We start from the raw sequence: 22,836 nt of genomic DNA on the forward strand, positions 1-22,836 counted from the left end.
TGCGCCGCAGCGCGCGCTGGGGGCTGCCATGTTGTCGTACGGAACGCTGCGGCGGAGCGCGGAGAGGCGCCGGGTCGGCGGCGGAAAGGCGGGGCCGTGGGAGGCCGAGCGGCGGCGGCGTGCGAGCGGTCCGGCGGCACCGCCCATGGGAGCCGCCCGCCGGGAGTACGCCCCGAGGAACTCCGGCGGCCGGGCGCGGCCATCGTGCTGTACGGAGGCCGCGGGGCCCCGCCCCTCCGCCCCCGGGAAGGCAGCTCCCGATCGCCTCGGACAAGCTGGTGGCGGCTCGAGCCGCTCGTCGGGAGGCGGACGGCCGGCGGCGAGGAAGAGGCAAGCGAGCGGGGCGGGGAGCCGCCCTCCCTTGGCGGCCGCGCCGCGCGGCAGCCCCTCGGCCAAAATGGCGGCGGCCATACGGCGGCCGCCATGACGGTTGACGGCAGTGCCGTACAGAAACCCCTTCCCCAGGGCGGAGGGGCGGCGGGGTGACCTGGCTCCGCCATCTTGCTGTACGGCTGGCGGCCGGGCCGGGCCGGGCCGGCGGGGGGGCTGGGGCGGGCCCGGCCGCGGCCGGAGATGGTGATCTGCTGCGCCGCCGCCAACTGCTCCAACCGGCAGGGCAAGGCGCTGCGCGGCGCCGTCTCCTTCCACAGGTGAGTGCGGCCCCGCAGGTGCCGGGCCGGGGGCTGACAGCGAGGCCTCGCCTCAGCCCCTCCGGGCGGCTCGGGGCCTGGGTTGCCGGGCTCACCCCGCTCCCGTGCTCACGCTTCTCTCCTCCGTCGGTAGGTTCCCTCTGAAGGATTCGAAACGCCTGATTCAGTGGCTGAAGGCTGTTCAGAGGGACAACTGGACCCCCACCAAGTACTCGTTCCTCTGCAGCGAGCACTTCACCAAGGACAGCTTCTCGCGGCGGCTGGAGGACCAGCACCGGCTGCTGAAGCCCACCGCCGTCCCCACCATCTTCCAGCTCGCGGAGAAGAAGCGCGACAACCTGGATTATGTCAGGAGCAGAAGGAAAATAGCCAGCCAGGTCCCGCTGCAGGATGGGGAGGGCCCGAGGGAAGGAGGCTGTGAGGTAGTCCAGAGGACCTCATCTCCCGAGCAGGACCTTATGGTGATGCAGGGGACGGACGAGATGGAGGAGGTGACTCTGCAAGCGGAGATCGGGTCGATGTCTGAGGAGGAAGAGCATCTCCATGGCCAGCTGGAAGGCCCCCGGAGAAGGACGTTAGGCGATAGCTTAGTTGCAAAGCCCGGCCCTCAGAAGAAGTCCGACAGATCTTCTGCGGAGGGCTGTCCTAAGGGCTCCTGGACGGGGAGCTGGGTGGCGGACAGGAGCGGCATTTCGGTGGACGATTTCACGCCTCCTGCCTCTGGTGCTTGCAAGTTCATCGGCTCCCTTCACTCCTACAGCTTTTCCTCTAAGCATACCAGAGAGAGGCCGTCTTTCCCAAAAGAGCAGCTAGAAAGGAAAAGGCCAAAGAGAGATGTGGAACCAAGCTGCAGTAGCAATCTCACGGGACATGATAAGACTGTAGCGGAAGACTCCCCTACTTCCTCCCTCACTGCGACCCCTCAGAAACCTTCCCAGAGTTTGTCAGCGTCCCCGGCAGACCTGACCCCTCAGCCTGCCGCCGAGGCCGTGGTGGGACGGAAGGGAGACACGGATGCCAACCCCATGTCCATCAACGAAGTCATCATGTCGGCCTCAGGAGCCTGCAAGCTCATCGACTCCCTCCACTCGTACTGTTTCTCCTCCAGGCAAAGCAAAAGCCAGGTGTGCTGCTTGCGTGAACAGGTAGAGAAGAAGAACGGGGAGTTGAAACTGTTGAGGCAGAGGATCAGCCGCTCAGACAGCCAAGTCAGGAAGCTGAAGGAGAAGCTGGATGAGCTGAAGAGGATCAGCATCCCTTACTTGAACAGCCTGCTGTCCCAGGACTGTGGTCAGTATTCCCAGTGTCTTTGTGTTCAAGCAGAATTCTCCGTTTCTGAAGGCTGTTTAAGTTAGAGATAATACAGATGGGGAGCAGGTTAAAGACAGGAGAAAGGTGCATTTTTGGAAAGAGAAGTGTTAGCTTGGACTGGGCCAAGAGATGCAGGTAGGATAGTTGGGTTTTGGGGCACGTGAGCTACTTCTCGTATCCCCAAAGCCTGTTTTCTTTTTCCCCATCAGCGCTGATGACTGTTCACTCAAAGTTACGGCTGTACTCTCTGAACTCTGCTGCCTCAAAGTTACGGATAGTGTGTGTTGTTTTGGTGTGGTTTTCTGAGGTAACGGGCAAGAGGCAAGATGTTGGTGTGGAAGACAACTCCTTTGAGGTTGTTTTTTTTTTTAACTTGTTCTTTGTGGATTATTTTGGTTTGTTCATTTGTTGTGTTACAGTGTCTCTTTGGAGGGTGTCTGAAATTCAATGTATCAGTGAGCTGCCACAGACAGCAGGGAGCTGGGAAAGCTGTCCTGGTCTTCTCTAATGATGCAGAAGTGCTTCTGATCTTGGATTTCATGTGCTCCATTCAGCACTTGGGATACGTAAAGTCAGAGGCATCAAATATGATGGTGTTGTCACCATGTTGAGGACGTTCTTTTTGACTGAAGTGCTTTCAGTTTGCTCATGTCCATCCACAGAAGGCAGAAGGAGGCAGGTAATAAGAATGTGAAGAGAGAGGAATTGGTTCTCTAGCTGCTAAGAGTGAATTTGAGACACCTGAAGGCACATGGAAGTGCAGTGAGGGACATGGTAGCCTAACAATGCAGGTACAGGAGTTGGGTCAGGCCTTACCCCTTTCTGTTGCAAGAACAGTGATTTCACGTAAATCTTTTGCACAGTGACTGCAGTTGCAAGGTATAATTCCAGAGAAAAGCTTTGAAAGACTAAATGGTATTTGATGTTTGTATGACTGCAGAGAAAACAGGGTTACATTGTGAGAGATGCATGACTCGGGCTCTTCCTGGAGGAGCAGCCACTCGTGGCTGTTTGGGTGTGTTGGAAATGCTCATGGCTGTGATTCTTCCCTCCACATCCCTTGTGAGGTTTCTTCTCATCTTTGGAAGCTGTGTGGTGTTAGGCATGGTTAGAAATGTGGCACCAGCGCAGGGAGATGCCTTCTGCAGGCCCTTACAGCACAGCCTGCTTCCTTGCTCAAGTGCAAGAAAATAAACCCTAAGCAAAAGTCTCAGAGGCTGATACCCAATGTTACTTTCTCCATGTGATTTTCATTTTCCTGTGTGCAAAAGTCGCTCTTTGGTTTGGGAAAAGACTGGCTTACTTTTTTCCCCACTGTGGGAAGTCGAAGTAGTCTCTGTTTTTATGTCTTCTGGTCTGTATTTTTATACAGTTTTGTTGTCAGACTACAGAAAATAACTGGATACACTTTCAGGATTCTGTGAGTATCATTCATTAATATACACACAGAGATAAAAAGGTGTCTAGCCTTTTTGAAATGACTACAATGAGATGCTAATTGCAGAAAGAGCATCCTGAGCAATGTTTTTTCTAGGAAGCAGTAGGATTTGCCCTCTTTCTTGTGGTAGATCTTCTTCTACGTCTGTGTAGGACGTGAGAATTGCACACTCGGTTTTCTAAGAGGAAATGCCAATTTCTTAATGAAGTGATCATCACGTTATTGGTTCTGCTGTCTCTCACCAACAAAACTGGAGGCCGATATGGCCAATGGTTCCTTGTGGAACCATTCTGCTGGTGGCTTTTCAAAGGGCTTGCTGGTGGCTGGCAGGCTTTTGCTTTAGTTTAATCTTGGTGCTCTTCTGCTTTGCCTTGTTTTTCCTGTGCTCATAGTCCTAGTTTATGGCAGTCCAAATGCCTGATTAAGCGCAGCTGAGTGCTGCTGGGCAGAGTCCGCTTTATGTGCAGACTCTAAATTGTACTGTGATGCAACGCTGCATTGAAGAGGGCTTTTTGATATTCATAAAAACTGAGGTAACGAGTATTAGCTTAATAATAATTATGGTCTTTATTAGTAGCTACATTTCAACTGACTCAAATCATAGGATGCGTCGATGAGGTGCTGTTAACAGCCCTAAACCTGAGCCTGCATCTTTTTTTCCCTGAAGGCTTAAGGATGGGGAGTGTAAGGAGCATAGGCAACGGGGCTGACTCTGCAGGTTGCTGCTGCTTCTGTCCCTACAGCCCTGCTGCTGCTGCCTGACATCCAGCTGCTCGCCCAAACCACCAGGCAGAGCTGCACTCCGAGCCCACCTGCACTTATCATGGATCTATGGATCTGTTGAGGTTTTTAAGGCTTTCTGATGTTCCCCAGCATGCTCAGATGGCTTACAGCCTCAAGCTATGTGTGTGGATGGCCACTCTTTGTCTGGAAAGCTGGAGAATGGGGCACCGCATGGTATGGTAGGGCAGCATTACCCAAAGGCACACATCTGTTGGGCAGCTCTTTATGCTGATGGTTCTCCCACTGCACTAGGAGGCTGCTGTTGGCCGTGCCCAAGCAGCACACCAAGCCAGCTGGAGGACCAGAGTTCTACAAAGTGCTTCACACAGCCCCTGCCAGCCACGCTTGGGGATCAGGGCCTCATGTGGGTGAGTTTTGCTCACAGCGTGCCCAAGCCATCACGGTGCATGAGTGTGGCATTCCCCAGCTTTTCATAGCAGGGGATCCACTGACTGGTTCTGGGGAAAGCCCAGGGTTATTTCCTGTACAGCTTCTCTAGAGATGCATCCTGTACTAAACAGAATTTGCTTGCTTTTTTTGATAGGAAAAGGTTTTCTTCTGCTTCATGGGCCACCTCTGATGCCTGTGGACCAATGGCTGAGAAATACTTCAACAGAGCATGGCTAGGCACAGTGCACCAAGCAGAGCAAGGTCAGGTGCTCCGAAGAACAAGAGAAATTAGGGAGAGACAGAGCAAGCAAAGAACCACAGACCTGGTGTCCTGGTAGGAACACGGAGTGCAGGGCCAAGGGAGGCTGCTCTCTGCAGTGCTCCTGTTAGGCACTCATGCCATCTACCCAGCTCTTCTCAGCTCTGCCAGCTGCATTCATTCTTGGAGCCAGGAAGGAGATACTGCTTTCACAAGATCATGTCTCCTTGACGCTGTGGAGTTTGATCCCTTTTTGAAACTACATCTCCCAGCAGGCACCGGGATAGCCTTCTTACCTCACGATGAGATCACTTCCTTTATAGCCATCTTATCAACCAAGTGCAAAACACGATCTGGTGAGCAAAGGTGATTAGAGAGCTAGACCAAGAGATAGGAAAATTAACTCAGCTCGCCATGGCCAGCAGTGGAGCAGATGCAGGTAGGATTCAATGTGATTCAAGTGTATGTATTTAACAGGGAGGCAGAGCTTTGAAAACAGAGTTCTGAGCTGCTGTGGAGCCTGTTCCAAACTCTGTGTCTCCTCTCATGAAGGTCGTATTAAAGGCAGGAGAGTTTGTAAAATGGGTGCATGTGGAAAACGATAAGAATTTTGCTAAAAAATCTTTTCTTCCAGTTTAGATTTGTTTTTCAGTATGTGCACAAAACTTCACAGCAGTGCAGTTGTTTCTACTACTTCCTCTGTGCGAATGAAGCAGAGCTGGGGAGCTGTGGGGATGTACTTAAACATTAAACATCTGATTTCATGCACAGCTGGAGTCCTGATGTCTGATGCTGTAGCATTTTCCACCAAGATGGCAGTGGGTTTTGCTCATTGCAGCAAAGCTCATTCCTCAGCATCAGTAGGAAGAGATTTGGGGTGTGTGAGAATAAGAAAAATAAGTCAGTTCTGGAATGGGAAGTGCTGATGGCAACTTTTCTGCCTTGGTTACCAGGAGAAATGGATGGGAATGGCCAGGACAGAAGGCTGGTCTATAAAGTGGTTGTTACACACAGGGAGGGAGATAAAGTAAGCAAAGAGGGAGATAAGGAGCAAGAATGTGTGCTCATAGGTTAAGAGTGGGGCTGAATCTGTGGCAGAAGGCAACATGAGAGAGGCTGGGTGAGGCTTTCCAGCCTGCAGCTGACTGAGGTAGACATTTCATGGTAGGAATTCTGTTTTCAGGACCGAGTTGATCAGGAGAGGGTCCTTTTGCTGTCCCCATGGAGAGAAAGGAACTTGGAAGGGGAAAAAAGACTTATTGCTTTGCTGCTCTTCCTGCGTCCTTTTCCAGTGGAGTGGTCTGTTTTCTTCTCCCTTTTTTCATTAGCTGTACAACATGTGTGTGTTAAGCACTTATTTCTGAAGTCAGTAGGCAATGACTCACACCAAAAAAAGCACAAATACAATAGCTTGTGACTAGGAAGCAAGGAAAATGCTAACTAAGGAAAACTTGAAAGCAAGTAAGACACATTGAGGTAAGCTTTCCTTAGGCTGTTTGGGTTTCTCATAATCCTGTGTCGTTTAAAAAAGTGTTTTCTGTGTGCCTTGTGCTGCAGGAGAGGTCTGGTGGTGGCTGCAGACACTGGAGTGTTTCACCATAGAGGTCAGAAGCAATAGAAGGCAATAACGCATGGGGGGTTGGTTATGAAATTAATTACTAATACAGGGCATAAGATGAGAATTTGTGAATGTAATCACCCCTCCCTTCCCCCCCAGAGCAGAGCTGGAGTACATCAGTACTAAGAGTGCTTTGCTCTTGCTGGAGGAGAGCATCAGCAAAGTGTAAGGGGTCAGTGCTGGGGAGGGACAGCGGGGGATAAAGCCTCCTTCTGTAATTAAACAAGCAAAAAGCGCAGAGAACGGGGCTGCTCTTAATTAGCAGCATGTTGCTGCTGCTGATTCAAATCCAGTGAGTGACTCAGCCCAAGGAAGGACTGCAGGAGGCTGCTGGCTGCACACCCTGCCCGTTGAGGATGGAAGGTGCTGCATGAGATTTCCTTTTCTTTTTCCTCAAGTTTTGTTCAGCAAGCCCTCCCCAGCCTGGGTGAGGTAGGGTGGCTGTGTCACTGGCAGCTAACTGTCTGATCACACTGCTGATAAAACGACACAGGGCTTTGTGCCAGGGCTCACAGTGACTGAAGTCCACGTAGCCGTGGCCCGGGGCATTGCTTGGTCCGGCTATCTCATGGCAGGAGTCTTGCTGCAGAGTGTGAGCAGCAGGCTGACTTTGTTACCATGCAGGGAGAGATTTGACTTCGACACCCCTGCAAAGGGGAAGGATCCATGAGTTCAGAGGGATGGGGCAAAGCCAGAAGCTGAGACAGTGCTGTGTCCATGAGACCTGGGCACAGCAGTCAGAGGGGAAGCATGGCCTGAGCAGCCTCCTGGAGAAATGACATTTAGGTGATCACGTTGCTTGCAGGACTTTGTTTTTGTCTCCTAAGCTGTGATCACAGCTTTTTAGATGTGGTGACAGCCTTCAGTTGGGTTTCATAGGGGAGCAGAGATCTTACGGATGTTGAAAACAGCTTCACAAAAATGTGTAGCCTGATAGAGCAGAGTGCCTCTGCCTCTAGTGTGAGTTCACTTTCTCTTGCTGCCTCCCTGCTATTGCTTTCCCCCGCTTTCAGCTCAGGCCCTGGCACAGGGGCTGCCAGAGATGATATAAGGACCAAGTCCACCAGCCAGAGACCGATGCCAAGGGTAAGAAGCAGCAGTGTGCAGTGTCTTTTTATAACTGAGTTTTTGCTAAAGCTGTTTCTTCCATCTGTCACTTGGATGCTTCTCCTGAGCTGCTGCAAGGTAAGCAAGAGAAACTGAAGGGCCCCATTACGGAGCGCTCTGGTGATGGGAAGTGTCCTGGTGCTCAGCTCTGCTGCCAGCTCCTGGCCCAGGAGAGGGCAGCAGCAGCCCAGCTGCAGGCTGCCAGCCTTCCCCAGGCTTCTCTCTTCCCTGCCCTGGGTTTCTAGGCCTGCAGCAAGCACAGAAGGAAAGTAATGTCTGTCTGCAGGTAACAAGTGGATGGCAAACACTGGTTGGACACAGCAGTGATGCTCTCTGTGCTCTCACATTGCCCACGCTCACTTTGGAAGGAGAAAGTGGTTGCAAAGAAACAGTTTGGAAGTTCACTTTCTTGCACCAGTAATTTTGGCCTTTGGTGACCAGTAATCACTGTTGCTGCACGGGAAAATAACGTGCTGTCAGTTGGGTTGCTGACAGTACAGGTAGAAGGGAAATGCCCTGAAGTACTATGGGACGCTTGCAGGCTGCAGTGACCCCCTTGGTCAGCAGTGGTGCCTGCCCAGACCCGTGGGGTGCTCTTTGCACAGGGCTGCTGTGATGCTGTAGGTTTTTAAACACCTTATTTCACAGTGAGATCTCATGTTTTCCTGTGCTGGTTTCTTTGCAGAGAACTTCAGGCTTGGACTGAGCAAACAGCTTCTTACCCACAGCATTGCCTTTCTGGGGCAATGTTTCTCCTTTCAGAGCAGCCAGACAGGTAGCTTATTCCTGGATGATATCACTCGGTGTGGAAGCCTCAGCCTGCCAGTACCTGCCAGGCAGCACACGAGTGGGAGGAGGCCCTGCTCCAAGTGCTTCAGTCTTACTCATCTGCATCACATAACTAACCCAGATTTTTCAGTGGGCCCCCTCAGCTCTATTTGTAGAGGTCTTTCCTGAGATCACGTGGGTGCCAGATCATTTTCCCTGCTTACATCTTAGGAACTATCTATGTTGTTGTTAGCATGACTTTCAGATGCCTGTCTCATTTGCTTCCTTTTTTATTATTCCAGCTTACAGCCTCTGAAATAAAAAAAACCTGCTGCTTATCAAAGCTCTTCTAAAATGATTCATTAAAACGGGAGCCTCTCAACTTTGTGAAGCAAACTGTGGCTGCTTCTCAGGAAATGCAAGGACCAGAGGGAGTAGTTTTCTCCTCTGCTTTATGCTTTAGCTTGTATGCTCCTTTTTCTTTTAGTGCTTTACACTTAGCCTTCATCCAGCACCTGAGCAGAGTGATTTCTGAGCTTTCCTCACCTCTTTTTGCACAACTCATTGATCTCTCAAAGAAGAAAATAAGTAAACTTTGATCCTGAATATGCATGCAGCCTGATTTTCCTCTGTAGTGAGGACTCATTTCCCTGGTCTCCAAACCAAACAGGAGCAGTGCTGGCTCAGGGCTTGAGAAAAATCAGGGCAGAGCTCTGGAGATGTGTCACTGATATCGGTTATCGTGCATCCTTCTTTATCCTGGGATCACAGACTGCTCTGTCCCTGCCTGCAGGTGGGAGGGGGCTTTCCCTTCACTGTAGGTAAGGCCAAGGGCAGCCCTGAAAACAGACCTGCTTGCCACGACTGTGTTGTATGCCCTGTCTCCCTCTGCCCCGTGGAGCTGGAGAAAAGCATTCCTGATGCATCTCCAAGGTGTTTCATGTTCTCCTTCCACCCAAGCTGCAGAGCAGATCCACAAATCTTCCATCTTCATTCTTTCCTCTTTCCACAGAGACCCCACAGCTGAACCCCGTGATGGAGCCCCTCTCCTGGATGCTGGGCACCTGGCTCTCGGACCCACCAGGCGACGGCACCTTCCCCACCATGAAGCCATTCCAGTACCTGGAAGAAGTGCACATCTCTCATGTGGGGCAGCCTATGCTCAACTTCTCGTAAGTCTGGAGGTTTGGCTGCGTTGGCAGCAACATTTGGATCACAGCAGGTGTGGCTGCAGGGAGATTTGTTCATATTTCTATTCCAGTTCCAAGTAAACAAGTTTTCATTTACCAAATGAGACGGCGTAATGACATGTGGCTGAGTAGCCTGATTTGTTTGTTTCCCTTTAAAACTGCTGATAAATGGGTGTGCTGTTGTGACGCGCCCAGAGCTGCATGCTTGCAGCCTGTGAAGATTCACCAGCCTAAAAGTACCACAGGGCTTTTCAGAAGTGAGTTCACACCTCTGTTGTTGACGTGTACCTATACAGGGTCACTGTTACAGTGACACAGTGTGCAGTTCACGTGGCCTGCCAGTCCTGAGGGTTATGTGCACTCCGTCCTGATCACGGCCATCACTGTTGTTTGGGCAGGTTCAGCACCTGTCTTTGCAAGGTCTGCTGTCCTTCCACATTAATGTGGTGTGCTCCAGGTGCATGTATTAGGCAGAAGATGTGCTGTCCCTCTGGCCAGAGAAGACACTGTTCCTGTTGCCAGCGGTAGCTGTTTAATTAGAAATGAATCCTCAGGTAATAGTGTTACCCTAGAACTGCTATCACTCTGCTTTTCAAGCTGCCACTTACGGATATGAATGAAGGAGCTGTGCTGTGGCTCCTGGGTTTGTCTGCTTAAAACTGGTCTTCAATCTTCACCTTAAAAAACTGGAGGAAAATTAAATAAAGCGTTCAACAAGCTGGATGCTGGGCAGACAGCCTAACTGTATGGTGGCAAGTAATTGTTCAGGTACTGAAAGCAGCTTTAGTTCAGTTCCTTCCCACTTGGAGTCTTGACAATCCCAGCATGATGCACGGCTCCATAGGCTGCATTAGCTGCAGAGCACAGCTGGGCTGCCAGGACAGCCCTCAGCATGGATGCAGCCTGCTGCAGCAGCTCTGAGTTTGCCTCTGCCTCCTTCTCACAGGAGGGTGAGGAGATGGAAATGCAAAGACAAATGATGTGAAAAGAGAGAGATGAGTCTAGAATATTGTGAGCAATAATACACCAGTGGAGTCGTCCACTGCATTATGCAGCTATCAGTGAGTTTAAGCTGCTGTTTAATTCAGTCCCCTGTGTAGATCCAGGAATGCTAATGTAGTTTATGATCATGTGTAATAATACATAAATAACACCCGTGGTATTGATGACCAAGCATGCAGCTGTATGGCATCCTGAAGAATAAAATGGCACCTGAGCTGGTTTATTTTGCCCTTCTTTTTGAGGTGGGGAAGAAATAAGTGTGCAGTGTTACTGCCTGCAGCAAGTAACGTACGAGGAAGAGAAAGTCTGCCAGATTTAAAGGCTTAATATAGGTGATATTGCAAGGCTAGATGTTTATTTAAGAGAAGGAAGGTTTTGGGATAGAGCATGGCTTCAGCATCAGTGCTGTGTCTTACTGTAGCTGAGTTTCTGAGCTAGCTCTTAGAGAAGATCTGAAGCCTGGGCTTAAATAACAGCTTCCACTTAGTTGGGTCCTAGCTGTGTGTGTGAAGGGGCTGTCCTCTTACACACTCACATTTTCCTACCATGAAGCATGGTCAGTCTCTTACTCTGCAAATAGCACTGCAGGCAGGCTTGTGTGGTTAAATGCAGCTTGGTTTCCTCTGAGATGAAAGCAGGCCAAAGCCTGTGTTTTCAGTGCAGCAGTACAGCAGCTTTGGTATTCTGATCTCCCCTCAGATTCAATGCCTTCCATCCGGACACCAGGAAACCAATGCACCGAGAATGTGGATTCATCCGCCTCAAACCTGACACTAATAAGGTGGCCTTCATCAGCGCCCAGAACACAGGTACTGCCTCTCTGGGGAAGAGAGGAGCCCTTGTCCTGCTGTGCCTTTCATCACTCTTCCTCTTTAGCAGTTTCTTTTCGTTTATTTTCACTGTGGGTTCGGCATCTCCATCCTGCTGTTAATGAGCACCACGTTGCTGGGACTGGCTTAGCCCAGGCAGCCAGGCTTTGTGGCTGTCTCAGTCAGGAAGGGACCTCAGATCCAAATATCACACATGCAGGAGATGAGGGGTAACCTTTCCTGAAATGGTATGCTGATATTTGCAGACATGGATTTGGAAAACAAAGGAACCCTTTGATTCATGCCAGGAGTTGCAGTCTCAGCCTTAACGGTGGCCTGTTATAAGGGGCCAGTGGCATTCTTGTTGCCTTTGTGGCATCCAGGTCTTTTTGTGCAGAGGGAAGGGAGGAACATGTGCAGATGAATTACATCATTCCCACTCTTCCCATGAGCTCCTAAACTAGGAGAATTTCCCACTGTTTGGAAGCAGTGCCTCATTGTGCACTCACAGGGACCGAATGAGAGACAGAGCTAACTACATCTACACTGGTTTAAGTGAAGAAATTTCAAACCCAGCTGATGCTTAAATTTGGATCTAAGACCACAGAGCAGGTGCTGAATGGAAAATTGCCAGTTGCAACACGATACTCGTCCCACAGTGTGAGAGTAAGTCTGGCTGGGGCTTCCAAGTAGCATTATGTTTCTGGGGCTGCATGGATTTGCAGTTGTTGATACGTGCTAGGTCAAGGAAAAACGTTCTTCGTCTGTGTAGCCTAATAATTGTGACATTTTGTTAATTAACCTTTGTTGCCTGGCATTTATGACTTTGCTTTCCCATTAGGTCTTGTGGAGGTGGAGGAAGGGGAGGTGAATGGTCAAGAGCTGTCTATAGCTTCTCACTCCATAGCCAGGATCTCCTTTGCCAAGAAGCCCCATGTAGAGCAGGTGAGTTCACGCTCGGTCAGCAATTCACATCTTAATGTTAGCCCGGGGGGCCTCTGTTTGAGAGGACAGGTTGATTAACATGCTTTAATTACAGATTGCCCTCAGGTGCTCTTGGAAATATTGCACGGCATCCTTGCTTATCTTCTCTTGGAGTTTTCAGAAGCCATTTCGTAGATTACAAGATGAAAAGGGATCACTGAGATAAGAGCTGCCATGCTGAGTCAGAGCAGCCAGCCACAACCCTGTCTCCAGCCGTGGCAGCAGCAAGTTCTTATGGAAGAAAATAGGGAAGTCTTGTCTAAATGGTAGCACTGAGCCTACAGAGAAGGGCTTCCCTTTACAGAGGCAGACACAGATCAGCCCACTCTGCAGATACAGATCTCTGCCACACTGCCCTGCCTGATCATGCATCCTAGTCTGCCTCCCGCAGCTGTGGGACGCAGAGCACCCTGCGTCTGTTCTGATAGTCATCGTGGATTTCCTCCTTTGCTGTTTGGTTTTCAGTCATGAGATCAGAACAATTTGCATATGCACCATTTGTTGCTGTTGCTGATAACGGGTCAAACGAGGCTGTTCAGCAACCTTTAATTTGGCTGTTCCTGTTTCAGGAAGCAGCCAGGGCAAGCTGAGGGTGGGTTGATAAGGACGAGGTGGTCTTAAGAGTGCAGGAGCACCAGCTGTGTGTTTGGCAGGCACAGGCTGCTGAAACGGAAGGGGATGTGTTACTGCTGGCGTTAGGCACATGCTGCCTGTGTAGGAACAGATGTGTTAATGGGGCAGGATGCTGGTTTAGAGCACTCAGACTGGCAGCAGCTTGTGGATGAGCCCTTGAGTCACCTTCATGGGAAAGAAACATATCTGAAAAACCTCCTTTCCCTTCCATGTCTTCAAGACCAGCTGAAATTCTGGAGCAGCAGGAATCCTGGTGTCTTCCTGCTGGCCTTCCCCTGGCACTGCTGGGTGGATCACCCTGATGGTGATGTGAATGTGGCTCTTTGGAAAGGCTGTTAGTTTCTTTAGCTGTTAAAGTTGAAAAGGAGCTGTTTGGAGCAGGGATGCATACACTTCAGTATATCCACTTGGCAAAAGCCTTATGGTGAGGCAGCTATTGTGAGCTATCTGTGACTCCATGGGGTGCTTTTTGACCACGCTGTGCTCCTAACAATCTTTACTTTCTTCTTTCTTGTAGAAATTCCTAAATGGGGCTGGTTTAATTAAGGGCCAGTTAATTATACTTGCAGGTCATCCTGCTGTCCCTAAGAGCCGGGCTACTGGTGCAGCACTATCGAGTATTATTTTGAAGCAAGAGCTGAGATTTACATACAATGGCCCCACTTCTTTCCCTTATTACATAAACACCTAAGAGCAGACTTACAACATGTGCTAAACCCAGACCTCAACACAGCCTGAGAAGTTTGGAAGATGCTGATACCAGGCTTCAAGCTTCTGCTTGCACAGCTCCTCAGCTTCATAGCTCCACAGGGTAACCACAGATTGGTTCTGGGAAGGTTTAGTGCAGTGTGAGCAGTAGAAGGTGGAGGAATGGAGAAGACTTTGCTGGTTGTTGGCCTGTTTGTATAAGGGGGTGGCTGTAATGGTGCCAGGCAGTGTAATGTAGAGGCCTCCTGCTTGGCTGTCCCACAGAACACCTCGCCGAGAGCAGCCATCGCTCAAGCAGAAAACTTTTAGTGGGGAATGCAGTTTGCTTGATTTATGATACATTTCTTTTCTTATCCCTTTCTCAGATTACCAGAAAATTCCGTCTCAATTCCGATGGGAAGCTAGAACAAACAGTCTCCATGGCGACCACTACACAGCCCATGACACAGCACCTCCACATCACCTACAAGAAGGTGACACCCTGATGCCAGGAGGGCCAGGACGAGGAGCTGGGCAATGTGCCCTGGGTGCAGAAGTGGCTCAAGGATGTGGGATGGCGCCGGCTGGAGCCGGGTACCTCCGCTCAGCCCTGGCTGTGCAGAGCTGCCCGTGCTGGTGAGAATGTTAGCGGATGTTCCTGTAATGGTATATATAAAAAAAATAATAATAATAATAAAAGCTTTTATTTTTATGGCCGTGTCTTCGGGTGTGATTGCTGAGCAGTCTTTGAGGCCTTCTGCTCTGCAGATGGGGCCTTTGGATGCTTAGAATCATGGAATCGTTAAGGTTGGAAAAGATCAATGCTTGTTTGTCAGTATGCTTCAGAGGTAGAAAGGGCGATGGATTCAACCTTCTGCTTCCTTGGTTATTGTCTGACCGTGCCACAAGCGGCAGGATTAGGAACAGATTTGCATTATAGGGATCAACTGTGAGAACTCCAGCTCCTGCCTGATGAAACTCAGCTCATGTATTCACGCGCCTCTTACTGTGTGATAGAGCTGGAGCGGGACCAAGAATGAGCAGAGCTGGGTGATCTTCAAGGTCCCTTCCAGCCTAAGTCACTCTATGATTCTATGACCCAATCCTCCATGGACTTTGAAGGCTTTTGGGTCAGGCCCTGCAGGAATCCTGTTTCTCACATAAGGTGGGGTAGGCCCAGAGGCAGGGCCAGACCTTCTCTGGCTTCAGTGCAGAGTGCTGCAAGAGTGAAGTCTTTGAGTTGGTGAGCAGCAAAAGAAACTTTAAACAGTGGGGACTGGGAGGTGAGAGAAGGGATTCCCCAGAGCTTGTGGTGCAGAGGATATTTGTAGGGGTGGGTAAGGATGAGGTGGGGATTTAGCTTGAGTAAAAATCTGTGATTTAGGTTATGCGGTGGGTGAATTTTGTCTTTTCAGACGGAACTAAACTCAGGGTGCCTGCTATTGCCACCTAAAGCATTTTAAATGGGAGCTGGGGAAGGCCTGGGGACTGCAGTGCCCTTCTAAGGGCTGTTCCCATCCTGTGTGTCTGGTTTGCACCTGTAGCTTCCTTACAAGCCAAGGTTAAAGGCTTGGCCAAAGGTGGTGTGATTTTAGGGTTATGGTGGGCACCAAGTTGGGCAGCAGGGTGTACAAGCTTGCTTCTGTCCACCTTTGGTCCCTGAGCCCCCCAGCTCCATCTCTGCTGTGCCATGGCTGGTGGCAGTGGTGCTGGGGGCCGGAGGCTGGCTCTGTAATAGATCCTCACCAGGTGGTTACCGTTTAGAGGCTTTGATCTCCTGCTGCTTGATTTTTTTCCAAGCCCTCGATTGAATTTCTCTCATGTAACCGAGCTCCACCGATATATTCTGGCCATATATAATGGATGGAGGTTGAGTGAGGAAACAAAAACAGTGCAGAATATCGGGAGCAGCCATGCGGGTCCTGCGGCCAGACCCCCTCCCTGCCACTGCCCCACAGCTGCGTGCAGTTGGGCACAGGGTGCCTGCACCCACATCCAGCCCTGACCCGGCGTTGGATTGTGCATCCCTTGACCTGGAGGTTGGTGCAGTGGATGCATCAGGACGGTGGGTGCCAGGCTCCATCCCTCCTCCATCACATCATCCTATTGCTCCTAAAACCCATGGAGGCTGTGCCAGCGCCGCTGTATCAGCCCCATCTTTGGCTTCTGCAAGGCGGGCGGTGAGCCGGCGGCTGATGCCGGCCAGCGCATTTGCTTCACTAATGAGGCTCCTTCTTTTCAAGGGCTTTGAGATAACAACCCGCGGTGTGAGCAGCAGCACTGGGATCCAGTTGCTTGTTTTTTGCCCAGGACAGGGTGCAGGCAGCACAGCGCTCCCGGCTTCATGTTCCTGGGGGGCTGCCGTGCTCCCTATTCTCCCTGGCTCTGTGCAGGTGAGAAGCACCACGCTCTGCTGGAGGGGCACCCTGTGATGAGCCTACACCACTGAGCCCCATCTCCTGCTGCAGCCCTGCGAGCATTGCCTGTGGCAACGAGCCCCGAGGTGAGTGAGCACTGGGAGAAGGGATGGGGAAACAGAAGGGCTGGCAGTGGTGGGGGGCACAGCCTCACGTGTCTATGGATAGGGGGGTCCCTGGCTCCGTGGGCATCGTGGGTGTCCCCCAGGATGTCCACCCGCACAGACCCTCTGTGCCCTGGGGCAGCTGCTGTCCCTGCAGTTCAGCCCGAGGCAGGCATGGGAACACTGCTGCTGGCGCCCGCCCAAGCGGGTCAGGGAAGCGTCTGCAGTGGGGCCACTGCTGGGCAGGTGGGAAGGTGGCCAGGAAAGGTCTTGCCCAGTCCCCTGTGCCTCGGCCGTGTGCGGGGTCAGGCTGGGTTGCAAAGCCTGGACGTGCAGAAATGCAGGGCTGCTGCTGGGGTGGGGCTGTGCTGCTCTGCAAAGAGCCCTCCTGAGCACAGCAGTGCTGCGCACCATCGCAGCTATGCCAGGCCCAGCTCCCCTTCTCTGCGCTCCCCAGGGCTGACGGTGAAGGTGTCCGCTTGCAGTCGCTGTGCCCAGGAGCAGAGCGCCCAGCTGGGGCCATGCTGCAGTGTGGGCTGCGGGAGCTGCAGGTCCTCCCTGCAGGCGGATAGACGCCAGGAGTGCGGGGCTGTGTCAGCTCACAGCTTTTCCTGGTTCTCCTCATCTAGCTGTAAGTGCTTGGTCTAGGATAAATGTCTGAATGCATTTCCCCGCCTTCACTCCTGTGCTGGTTCTGCAGTCCCACGCAGCGGAGCAGGGATGCAGACCCCTCTCCCATCCCGCACCACGTCCCCGTGCCCCCGTCCCTGCAGGGACACAGACCCGAGGGTGATGCAGCCCAGCGAACCACCGCTGCCCCAGCTGAAGCTCCGCAGACCCGTGCAGCGGGGCAGGATCCCGGCGCCCTTCATGGACCCGGTACGTCACCGCACCGCTCCGCCATCCTGCGCTCGTGTCCCTGCCCTTCCCCTTTGCTCCAGGCAGGCCCGAGGGAACCGTGCTGCTGCACAGGGCACGGCGGTGGAGCCGGCAGCACCCTGGAAAGACCCGCACAGCACTGCTGCAGTGGACCCTCTGGACGTGGATGCGTTGGTGCCCACGCATGACGAGCGGGGCCGCGCCATCCCTGAGTGGAAGCGGCAGGTGATGGTGCGGCGGCTGCGGGCACGGCTGGCGGATGAGGTGCCCGCGTGTGACCAGGTAGGGGCAGGCTGTGGGTGGGACACAGCTGGGTCCCGTGTGTCACTGCATCCTGATGGCCTCCTGCCGCAGGAGATGGGCGCCTGGCGCTTCTCGCCGTCCCACGAGGCCGTGCTGGGCCCATTCGGTGAGCTGCTGACCGAGGCCGACCTACAGCAGCTGGAGCGGGCGGTGGAGAGCCTGCGGCTGCGGCGACAAGGAGAGGCCTACCAGGGCGAGCTGCAGCGCCTGACACAAGAGCTGCGAGCCTTGCTGCCCTCCCCTCTGCTCAGCATCACCGTCCACAGCCCTCCTCCCGCCCCGGGGCAGCCCTTGCCACACTGGTGCAGCCACCTGGCTGGCGTGGTGGGCAGCCTGGAAGCGCTGTTGGCCAACGCCGAGGGGGCTCGTGGCAGCCCCACGCCCGCCCTGCCGCCCGCACCGCTCCCCGCAGCCCCGAAGACGCCGTCGGGCAGCGTGGCACAGCGGGAGATCCGGCAGTGCGGGGTGAGCGTGAGCAGCCTGCGCGGGGCCTTCGAGCGGCACGGCGGCGGGGAGAGCGAGGCTGCAGCGGTGGTGGAGGCCGCCAGCGACTCGGGGATCAGCTGCGAAGAAGCGCCGTCGGAGGGCAGCGGCTCACCGGTGCCGGAGTCGGCCGGGCTGCGCAAGGAGCGCATCGTGCTGCTCTTCCTCAGCCATTGGAAGCGCTCGGCCGGAGGCCTCAACGCGTGGGCTGCGGCCTGCCGGGCGCTGCAGGCCCGCAGGGAGAGAGCGGGCGCTCCCGGCCAGGAGCAGGAGGGCAGGAGGGGCCGCCTGTCGCGGCAGTGCAGCGCCATCCAGCAGCTCCTGGGCAGCTGGAGGGACGTGGCCGCCCGCCCCCCGCCGCCGCTGCCCCCCTCTGCGGGCAGCCCCCGCGCCCCGCTGTCCCCCGAGCAGTTCGTGCGGCGCGCAGACGGGACGCCGGCCGACTACGACAGCCTGACGCTGGAGCTCTTCATGCTGGGCTACTTCCGCATCCTGGAGCGGGAGCTGCCCCCCGAGGAGCGCCGCGGCCGCCACCTGCTCTGCTTCGAGGTGTTCGACCACCTGGGCCGGCACGGCTGGGACACCGCGCGCGCCTTCCACCGCGCCGTCACCGACGAGATCGCGGCCGGCCGGCGGGGCTGGGGGGACGGCTTCGAGGACATCAAGGAGCGCTTCTTCGGCACCGCCAAGGGCTCGGCCTGGAGGGCGGGGGGCGCGGGGGGCAGCCCCCCACAGAGCGCGTCCCGCCACGGCCGCAGCAGCCAGGAGGAGATCTGCAGGTGCATCGACCGCAGCTTCGCCTTCTGGAAGGAGAAGGAGGCCGAGATCTTCAGCTTCGAGGAGTGATACCTCGCAACACCCAAGGGGCCCTCAATAAAAGCCTTCCAGTTCTGTCTCGAAATAAACTCGAGATGTTTTGGGGTGACGGGGAATGCCCTGCTGAGTGCCCCGGTGCCGTGGAGGCCCGGCTGTGCTGTGTCTGCTGCCACCCGCTGTGCTCGACCTCGGGGCTGAGATATGAGCCTATATTTAACGGCCGGCCCCAGGCAGGGGAATGGGACCCGGCGATGTGCTTGAGCAGCCCCACGGTCTCGTCCCCTCCTGGGCACACACAGCAGCGCGGCGCTCCCAGTACCCCAGCGGGGTGATTTCCCCCTCTGCACCCTTGGGTGCCCCGCGGTGGCAGCAGGCAGTTCTGGCCCAGCGGTGCCTTTAAGAGCACTGTCCCCGCCCCAGCTAAAAATATCCCCCCAGCTCAGCCCCCGCCACCACCCCGTGTGTCCCTCCCGTGCCCCCACCACTGCCCTCCGCATTGCATGGGACGCGGCGAGCTCTGAGCGGGGCACAGCCCAGGTAGGAGTGGGGCGGGCGTGGGGCTCAGGACCCGAGCACCGCATGTGGGGGGTGGGGTGGGGGAATGAGTCTGACCCTTCCCCGTGGGTACCCACACATCCACACCCCAAGCAAGGGATGCTCAGGCTGAGCTGTGCCACAGGGGGGGGTCACCGCCATGTGCACCACCTTGGTGTGTCAGGGCGAATAGTCCAAGCTGGATGTGCCCCCAGTCCTAAAACCACCCTCATGGATCACCGTGAACCCCCCTAGAAATACGTGTCTGCTCCAGGAGGGCAGCTCAGCCCTACAGCTCAGGGTGGGGAAGGCGCAGCCGCTGGGCGGCGAGGGCAGGGGGGCGGCGGGGGCTCCTGAAATCCCTTCCCCAGCTGGTGCCGTACATCACACGGGCGATGCAAGGAAGGGCCGTCATTACCACCTCCCTGCAGGGACAGCCTCGCCACGCTCAGCCCGGGCTCCTTCCCGCGGCAGGGACCCAGCGCCATGGTGCTCAACGTGGACGACTTCGACTTCTGCCTGCCGTCGCACGCGCAGGGCGTGCTGGAGGGGCTGCAGCGGCTGCGCGCCCACCCCAAGCTGTCGGACGTGACGCTGCTGGCGGGCGGGCGGGAGTTCCCCTGCCACCGCGGCGTGCTGGCGCTCTGCAGCCACTACTTCCACGCCATGTTCTCCGGGGACTTTGCGGAGAGCATCGCGGCACGTGTGGAGCTGAAGGAGGTGGATCCTGGCGCGCTGGAGACGCTGCTGGACTTCGCCTACACGGGGAAGGTGACCGTCAACCAGGGCAACGTGGAGGGGCTGATGCGCACCTCCAGCCAGCTGCACTTCCCCACCATCCAGCAGGTGTGCAGCCGCTACCTGCGGCAGCAGATGGACGCCACCAACTGCCTGGGGATCTGTGAGTTCGGCGAGAGCCACGGCTGCCCCGAGGTGTCCTCCAAGGCCTGGTCCTTCTTGCAGGAGAACTTTGAGGCTGTTTCTCAGCAGGAGGAGTTCCTCCAGCTCTCCAAGGAGAGGTTGGCCGTCTACCTCTCCAACGAGCAGCTGCAGGTGCAGGAGGAGCAGAGCGTGGCTGAAGCCGTGCTGCGCTGGGTGCGCTACGACCCGGGACAGAGGGCTCAGTTCCTGCCTGAGCTGCTGGAGCTGGCCCGCCTGGTCTCGCTGCCCGACCACTACCTGCAGAACCTGCTCGCCGCTGAGCCCCTCGTCCGTGACTCGGCCGCCAGCCAGGCCCTGGTGGCCCGCTCCCGTGCCACGCTGGGTGCCACCGGCACCGTCCCCACGCCACCAAACGCAGCCCCGCCACAGAAACTGGAGGAGGTGCTGGTGGTGGTGGGTGGCCGCGTGCTGGAGGAGAGCGAGGATGAGGAGGGGGGGCTGGAAACGCCAGCCGCCCCCAGGAACTTCGCCTTCTACAACCCCAAAACACGTAAGTGCCCACCACGGTGTGTTCACCATCCCCCAGCTCCTCCCCCGTGGGATGAGATGGAGAAAAGCAGCTCCCAAACCCTCCGGCACCGTGGGGACATGGGGGGAAGGAAGAATGAAACAGGGCTGGCGAAAAGGTGTCATCCTGAGCTGCTGTCCGCAGCCCTGACGGTGCAGGTGGGATGTCCCCAGCCCACACACAGGGTGACAGCGTGGCTCTGCTGCCTTGCAGGGCGGTGGATGGCTCTGCCTGACTTCCCTGACTACAACAAGTGGGGCTTCTCTCTGGTGGCGCTGAACAATGACGTCTACGTCACTGGTAGGTGCTGGGCTGGGGGTCAGCGTCGCCCCAGGGACTGGGGACCCCTATCTGAGCAGAAGCTGACCTCGGGGCCTGACCTGTTCCTGTAGGTGGTTCCCGGGGGTCCCGGAATGACACGTGGTCAACAACGCAGGCCTGGCGCTTCTGCCCCAAGGATGGTGCCTGGACAGCCATCGCCTCCATGCTGCGAGCGCGGACCAACCACACCAGCGCCGTCCTCAACGGCGAGATCTACGTCCTCGGGGGTAAGGTGACGCTGGGGGACAGGCGGGTGGTGTGGCGTGGCATGGAGGGCTGCAGCGTGACACTGCCCTGCAGGGACAACAGTGGAGGTGGTGGAAGTGGAGCGCTACGACCCCTACAACCAGAGCTGGGCAGCCATCAGCCCGGCCCTCAAATATGTCAGCAACTTCGCAGCTGCCGGCTGCCTGGGCAAGCTGTACCTGGTGGGCTCCTGCGCCGTCAAGTACAACGCGCTCACCCTGCAGTGCTACAACCCTGTGCGAGGTGAGCGCCCACCAAACCCCAGGGGCATCCCCAGTGGTGCTCTATAGCAAACCCCTGGGCTCTGGCACTGCCTTGGGTGGGCAGCGTGGGTGCCACTCTATCTCCTTTCAACCCCCCCCCCCCAAATACCTGGGGCTGCCCCCTGCCAGCCCACTGACGGCTGCCCCTTGCAGATGCGTGGAGCGTGATCACGTCCCCATTCATCCCCAAGTACCTCTCGGCCCCGCGCTGCGCCACGCTGCACGGCCTCATCTACCTCATTGGGGACAACACCAAGAAGGTCCACGTCTACGACCCAGAGGCCAACATCTGGCAGAAGGTAGTGGCATGCTCCAGGAGCACGGCATCTGCATGGAGTTATGGCTTTAAGCAGAGATGGCCCTCGCTTTCCCAGTGCCACCAGCATGAAACCCCTGCACATTCCCCCGGACACTCCATCCCCACAGTGCACTGCGTGAGCCCAAAGCAGGGTTGCTGCTAAAGCTGTGGCCGGCAGTGGGACCCCAAACACTTACCATTGCCCTGGTGCAGGTGCAGCTCCTGCACACACTACATGAGAACGGCGGGATGGTGCCGCTGGGAGATCGGCTCTTCGTCACCGGCGGCCACTGGAAGGGCATGGATGGGGATTACCGGGTGGAGATGGAGGTGTACGACTGCGCCAAGGACCGCTGGGTGCGGGAGGGCTCGCTGCCCTGCCTCTGGCTCTTCCACAGCTCCTCTTCCATCTTCATGGACACCTCCAAGTGGACTGAGGCTTTCCCAGGGGACCAGCGGTGGTAGCAGAGCTGATAGCAGCGGCCCAGATGCCGGCAGGCTCAGCCCCAGCCAGGCAGGGATCTGCTTGGGTTCCCTCTCTTACCTCACGTCCCACTGCCACCCCATCTCCCTAACCCTACCACAGGCACCAACACCTCACTTCTTTTTTTATTTAAAAAGAAAAAAAAGAAAGAATGCTTTTTTACCCTTCAAAAGCCAGAAGTTTTTGGGGGGTATTTTTAAGCCGCTTGCTCTCCCAACAGCCCCCTTCCCCCCTGCCTTTGGGATCCAGAGCACCAGGGGAAGTCGGGCAAACCTCCCCAGTGCTGAAGCTGCTCAGTCTCAGCTTCCCCTTGTGAATTTCCCCTATTCCCCTTCACAGCAGTGACACAGCTGGCACTTTGTCAGCCCTTTCCCAGCTCTGATGCCCACAGCCCCAGGTTGGGCTGAGCGTGAAGCCATGCTTTCTCAGAGGCCAATGCGGCCTCCACCACTCTGCTCTTGAGATGCGGGTATTGTTTGATCAAGTAGTTCCACAGTGCTGTTATGATGTTTGATCCATTAAACGTACACAACAAGGAGCTCTGTGGCTCGCCTGTGTATTGGGGTGGGGGATCCCTGTGTCGCTCAGGGCCACCTACAGGGCTGGTGA

General features: G+C 55.2%; 3 protein-coding genes across 13 annotated transcripts; all 3 read left to right on the forward strand.

Moving 5' to 3' along the window:
• The first annotated feature begins 1 nt into the window (after position 1).
• On the forward strand, positions 2 to 14,341 carry THAP4 (THAP domain containing 4). 5 transcript variants are annotated; one of them, XM_015277108.4, is made up of 7 exons: positions 2 to 334; positions 616 to 650; positions 784 to 1,940; positions 9,337 to 9,496; positions 11,216 to 11,325; positions 12,167 to 12,270; positions 14,016 to 14,341. In XM_015277108.4, the coding sequence occupies exons 1-7, from the start codon at positions 29 to 31 to the stop codon at positions 14,133 to 14,135; spliced, it is 1,992 nt and encodes a 663-aa protein (XP_015132594.2). In that variant the 5' UTR covers positions 2 to 28; the 3' UTR covers positions 14,136 to 14,341. The 5 variants fall into 5 exon arrangements, with proteins under 5 accessions (XP_015132594.2, XP_015132591.3, XP_004937062.2 ...); XM_015277105.4 differs by lacking the exon at positions 616 to 650 and having other exon boundaries at positions 2 to 330; XM_004937005.5 differs by lacking the exons at positions 2 to 334; positions 616 to 650; positions 784 to 1,940 and adding exons at positions 5,187 to 5,270; positions 8,242 to 8,331.
• A 303-nt stretch (positions 14,342 to 14,644) lies between these two features.
• On the forward strand, positions 14,645 to 18,971 carry ESPNL (espin-like). Of its 5 annotated transcripts, XM_040705831.2 has the most exons (5): positions 14,645 to 16,132; positions 16,608 to 16,781; positions 16,924 to 17,029; positions 17,123 to 17,311; positions 17,384 to 18,971. In XM_040705831.2, the coding sequence occupies exons 3-5, from the start codon at positions 16,943 to 16,945 to the stop codon at positions 18,659 to 18,661; spliced, it is 1,554 nt and encodes a 517-aa protein (XP_040561765.1). In that variant the 5' UTR covers positions 14,645 to 16,132; positions 16,608 to 16,781; positions 16,924 to 16,942; the 3' UTR covers positions 18,662 to 18,971. The 5 variants fall into 5 exon arrangements, with proteins under 5 accessions (XP_040561765.1, XP_040561764.1, XP_040561763.1 ...); XM_040705830.2 differs by having other exon boundaries at positions 16,608 to 17,029; XM_040705829.2 differs by having other exon boundaries at positions 16,924 to 17,311.
• A 129-nt stretch (positions 18,972 to 19,100) lies between these two features.
• On the forward strand, positions 19,101 to 22,765 carry KLHL30 (kelch like family member 30). Of its 3 annotated transcripts, XM_015277110.4 has the most exons (8): positions 19,101 to 19,168; positions 19,597 to 19,936; positions 20,012 to 20,597; positions 20,829 to 20,915; positions 21,008 to 21,163; positions 21,237 to 21,425; positions 21,599 to 21,744; positions 21,957 to 22,765. In XM_015277110.4, the coding sequence occupies exons 2-8, from the start codon at positions 19,652 to 19,654 to the stop codon at positions 22,206 to 22,208; spliced, it is 1,701 nt and encodes a 566-aa protein (XP_015132596.1). In that variant the 5' UTR covers positions 19,101 to 19,168; positions 19,597 to 19,651; the 3' UTR covers positions 22,209 to 22,765. The 3 variants fall into 3 exon arrangements, with proteins under 3 accessions (XP_015132596.1, XP_422662.4, XP_015132595.1); XM_422662.8 differs by having other exon boundaries at positions 19,597 to 20,597; XM_015277109.4 differs by having other exon boundaries at positions 19,640 to 20,597.
• Positions 22,766 to 22,836: the final 71 nt, after the last annotated feature.

The sequence above is a fragment of the Gallus gallus genome, chromosome 9 (assembly GCF_016699485.2).
Source record: "Gallus gallus isolate bGalGal1 chromosome 9, bGalGal1.mat.broiler.GRCg7b, whole genome shotgun sequence".
Taxonomy (NCBI): domain Eukaryota; kingdom Metazoa; phylum Chordata; class Aves; order Galliformes; family Phasianidae; genus Gallus; species Gallus gallus.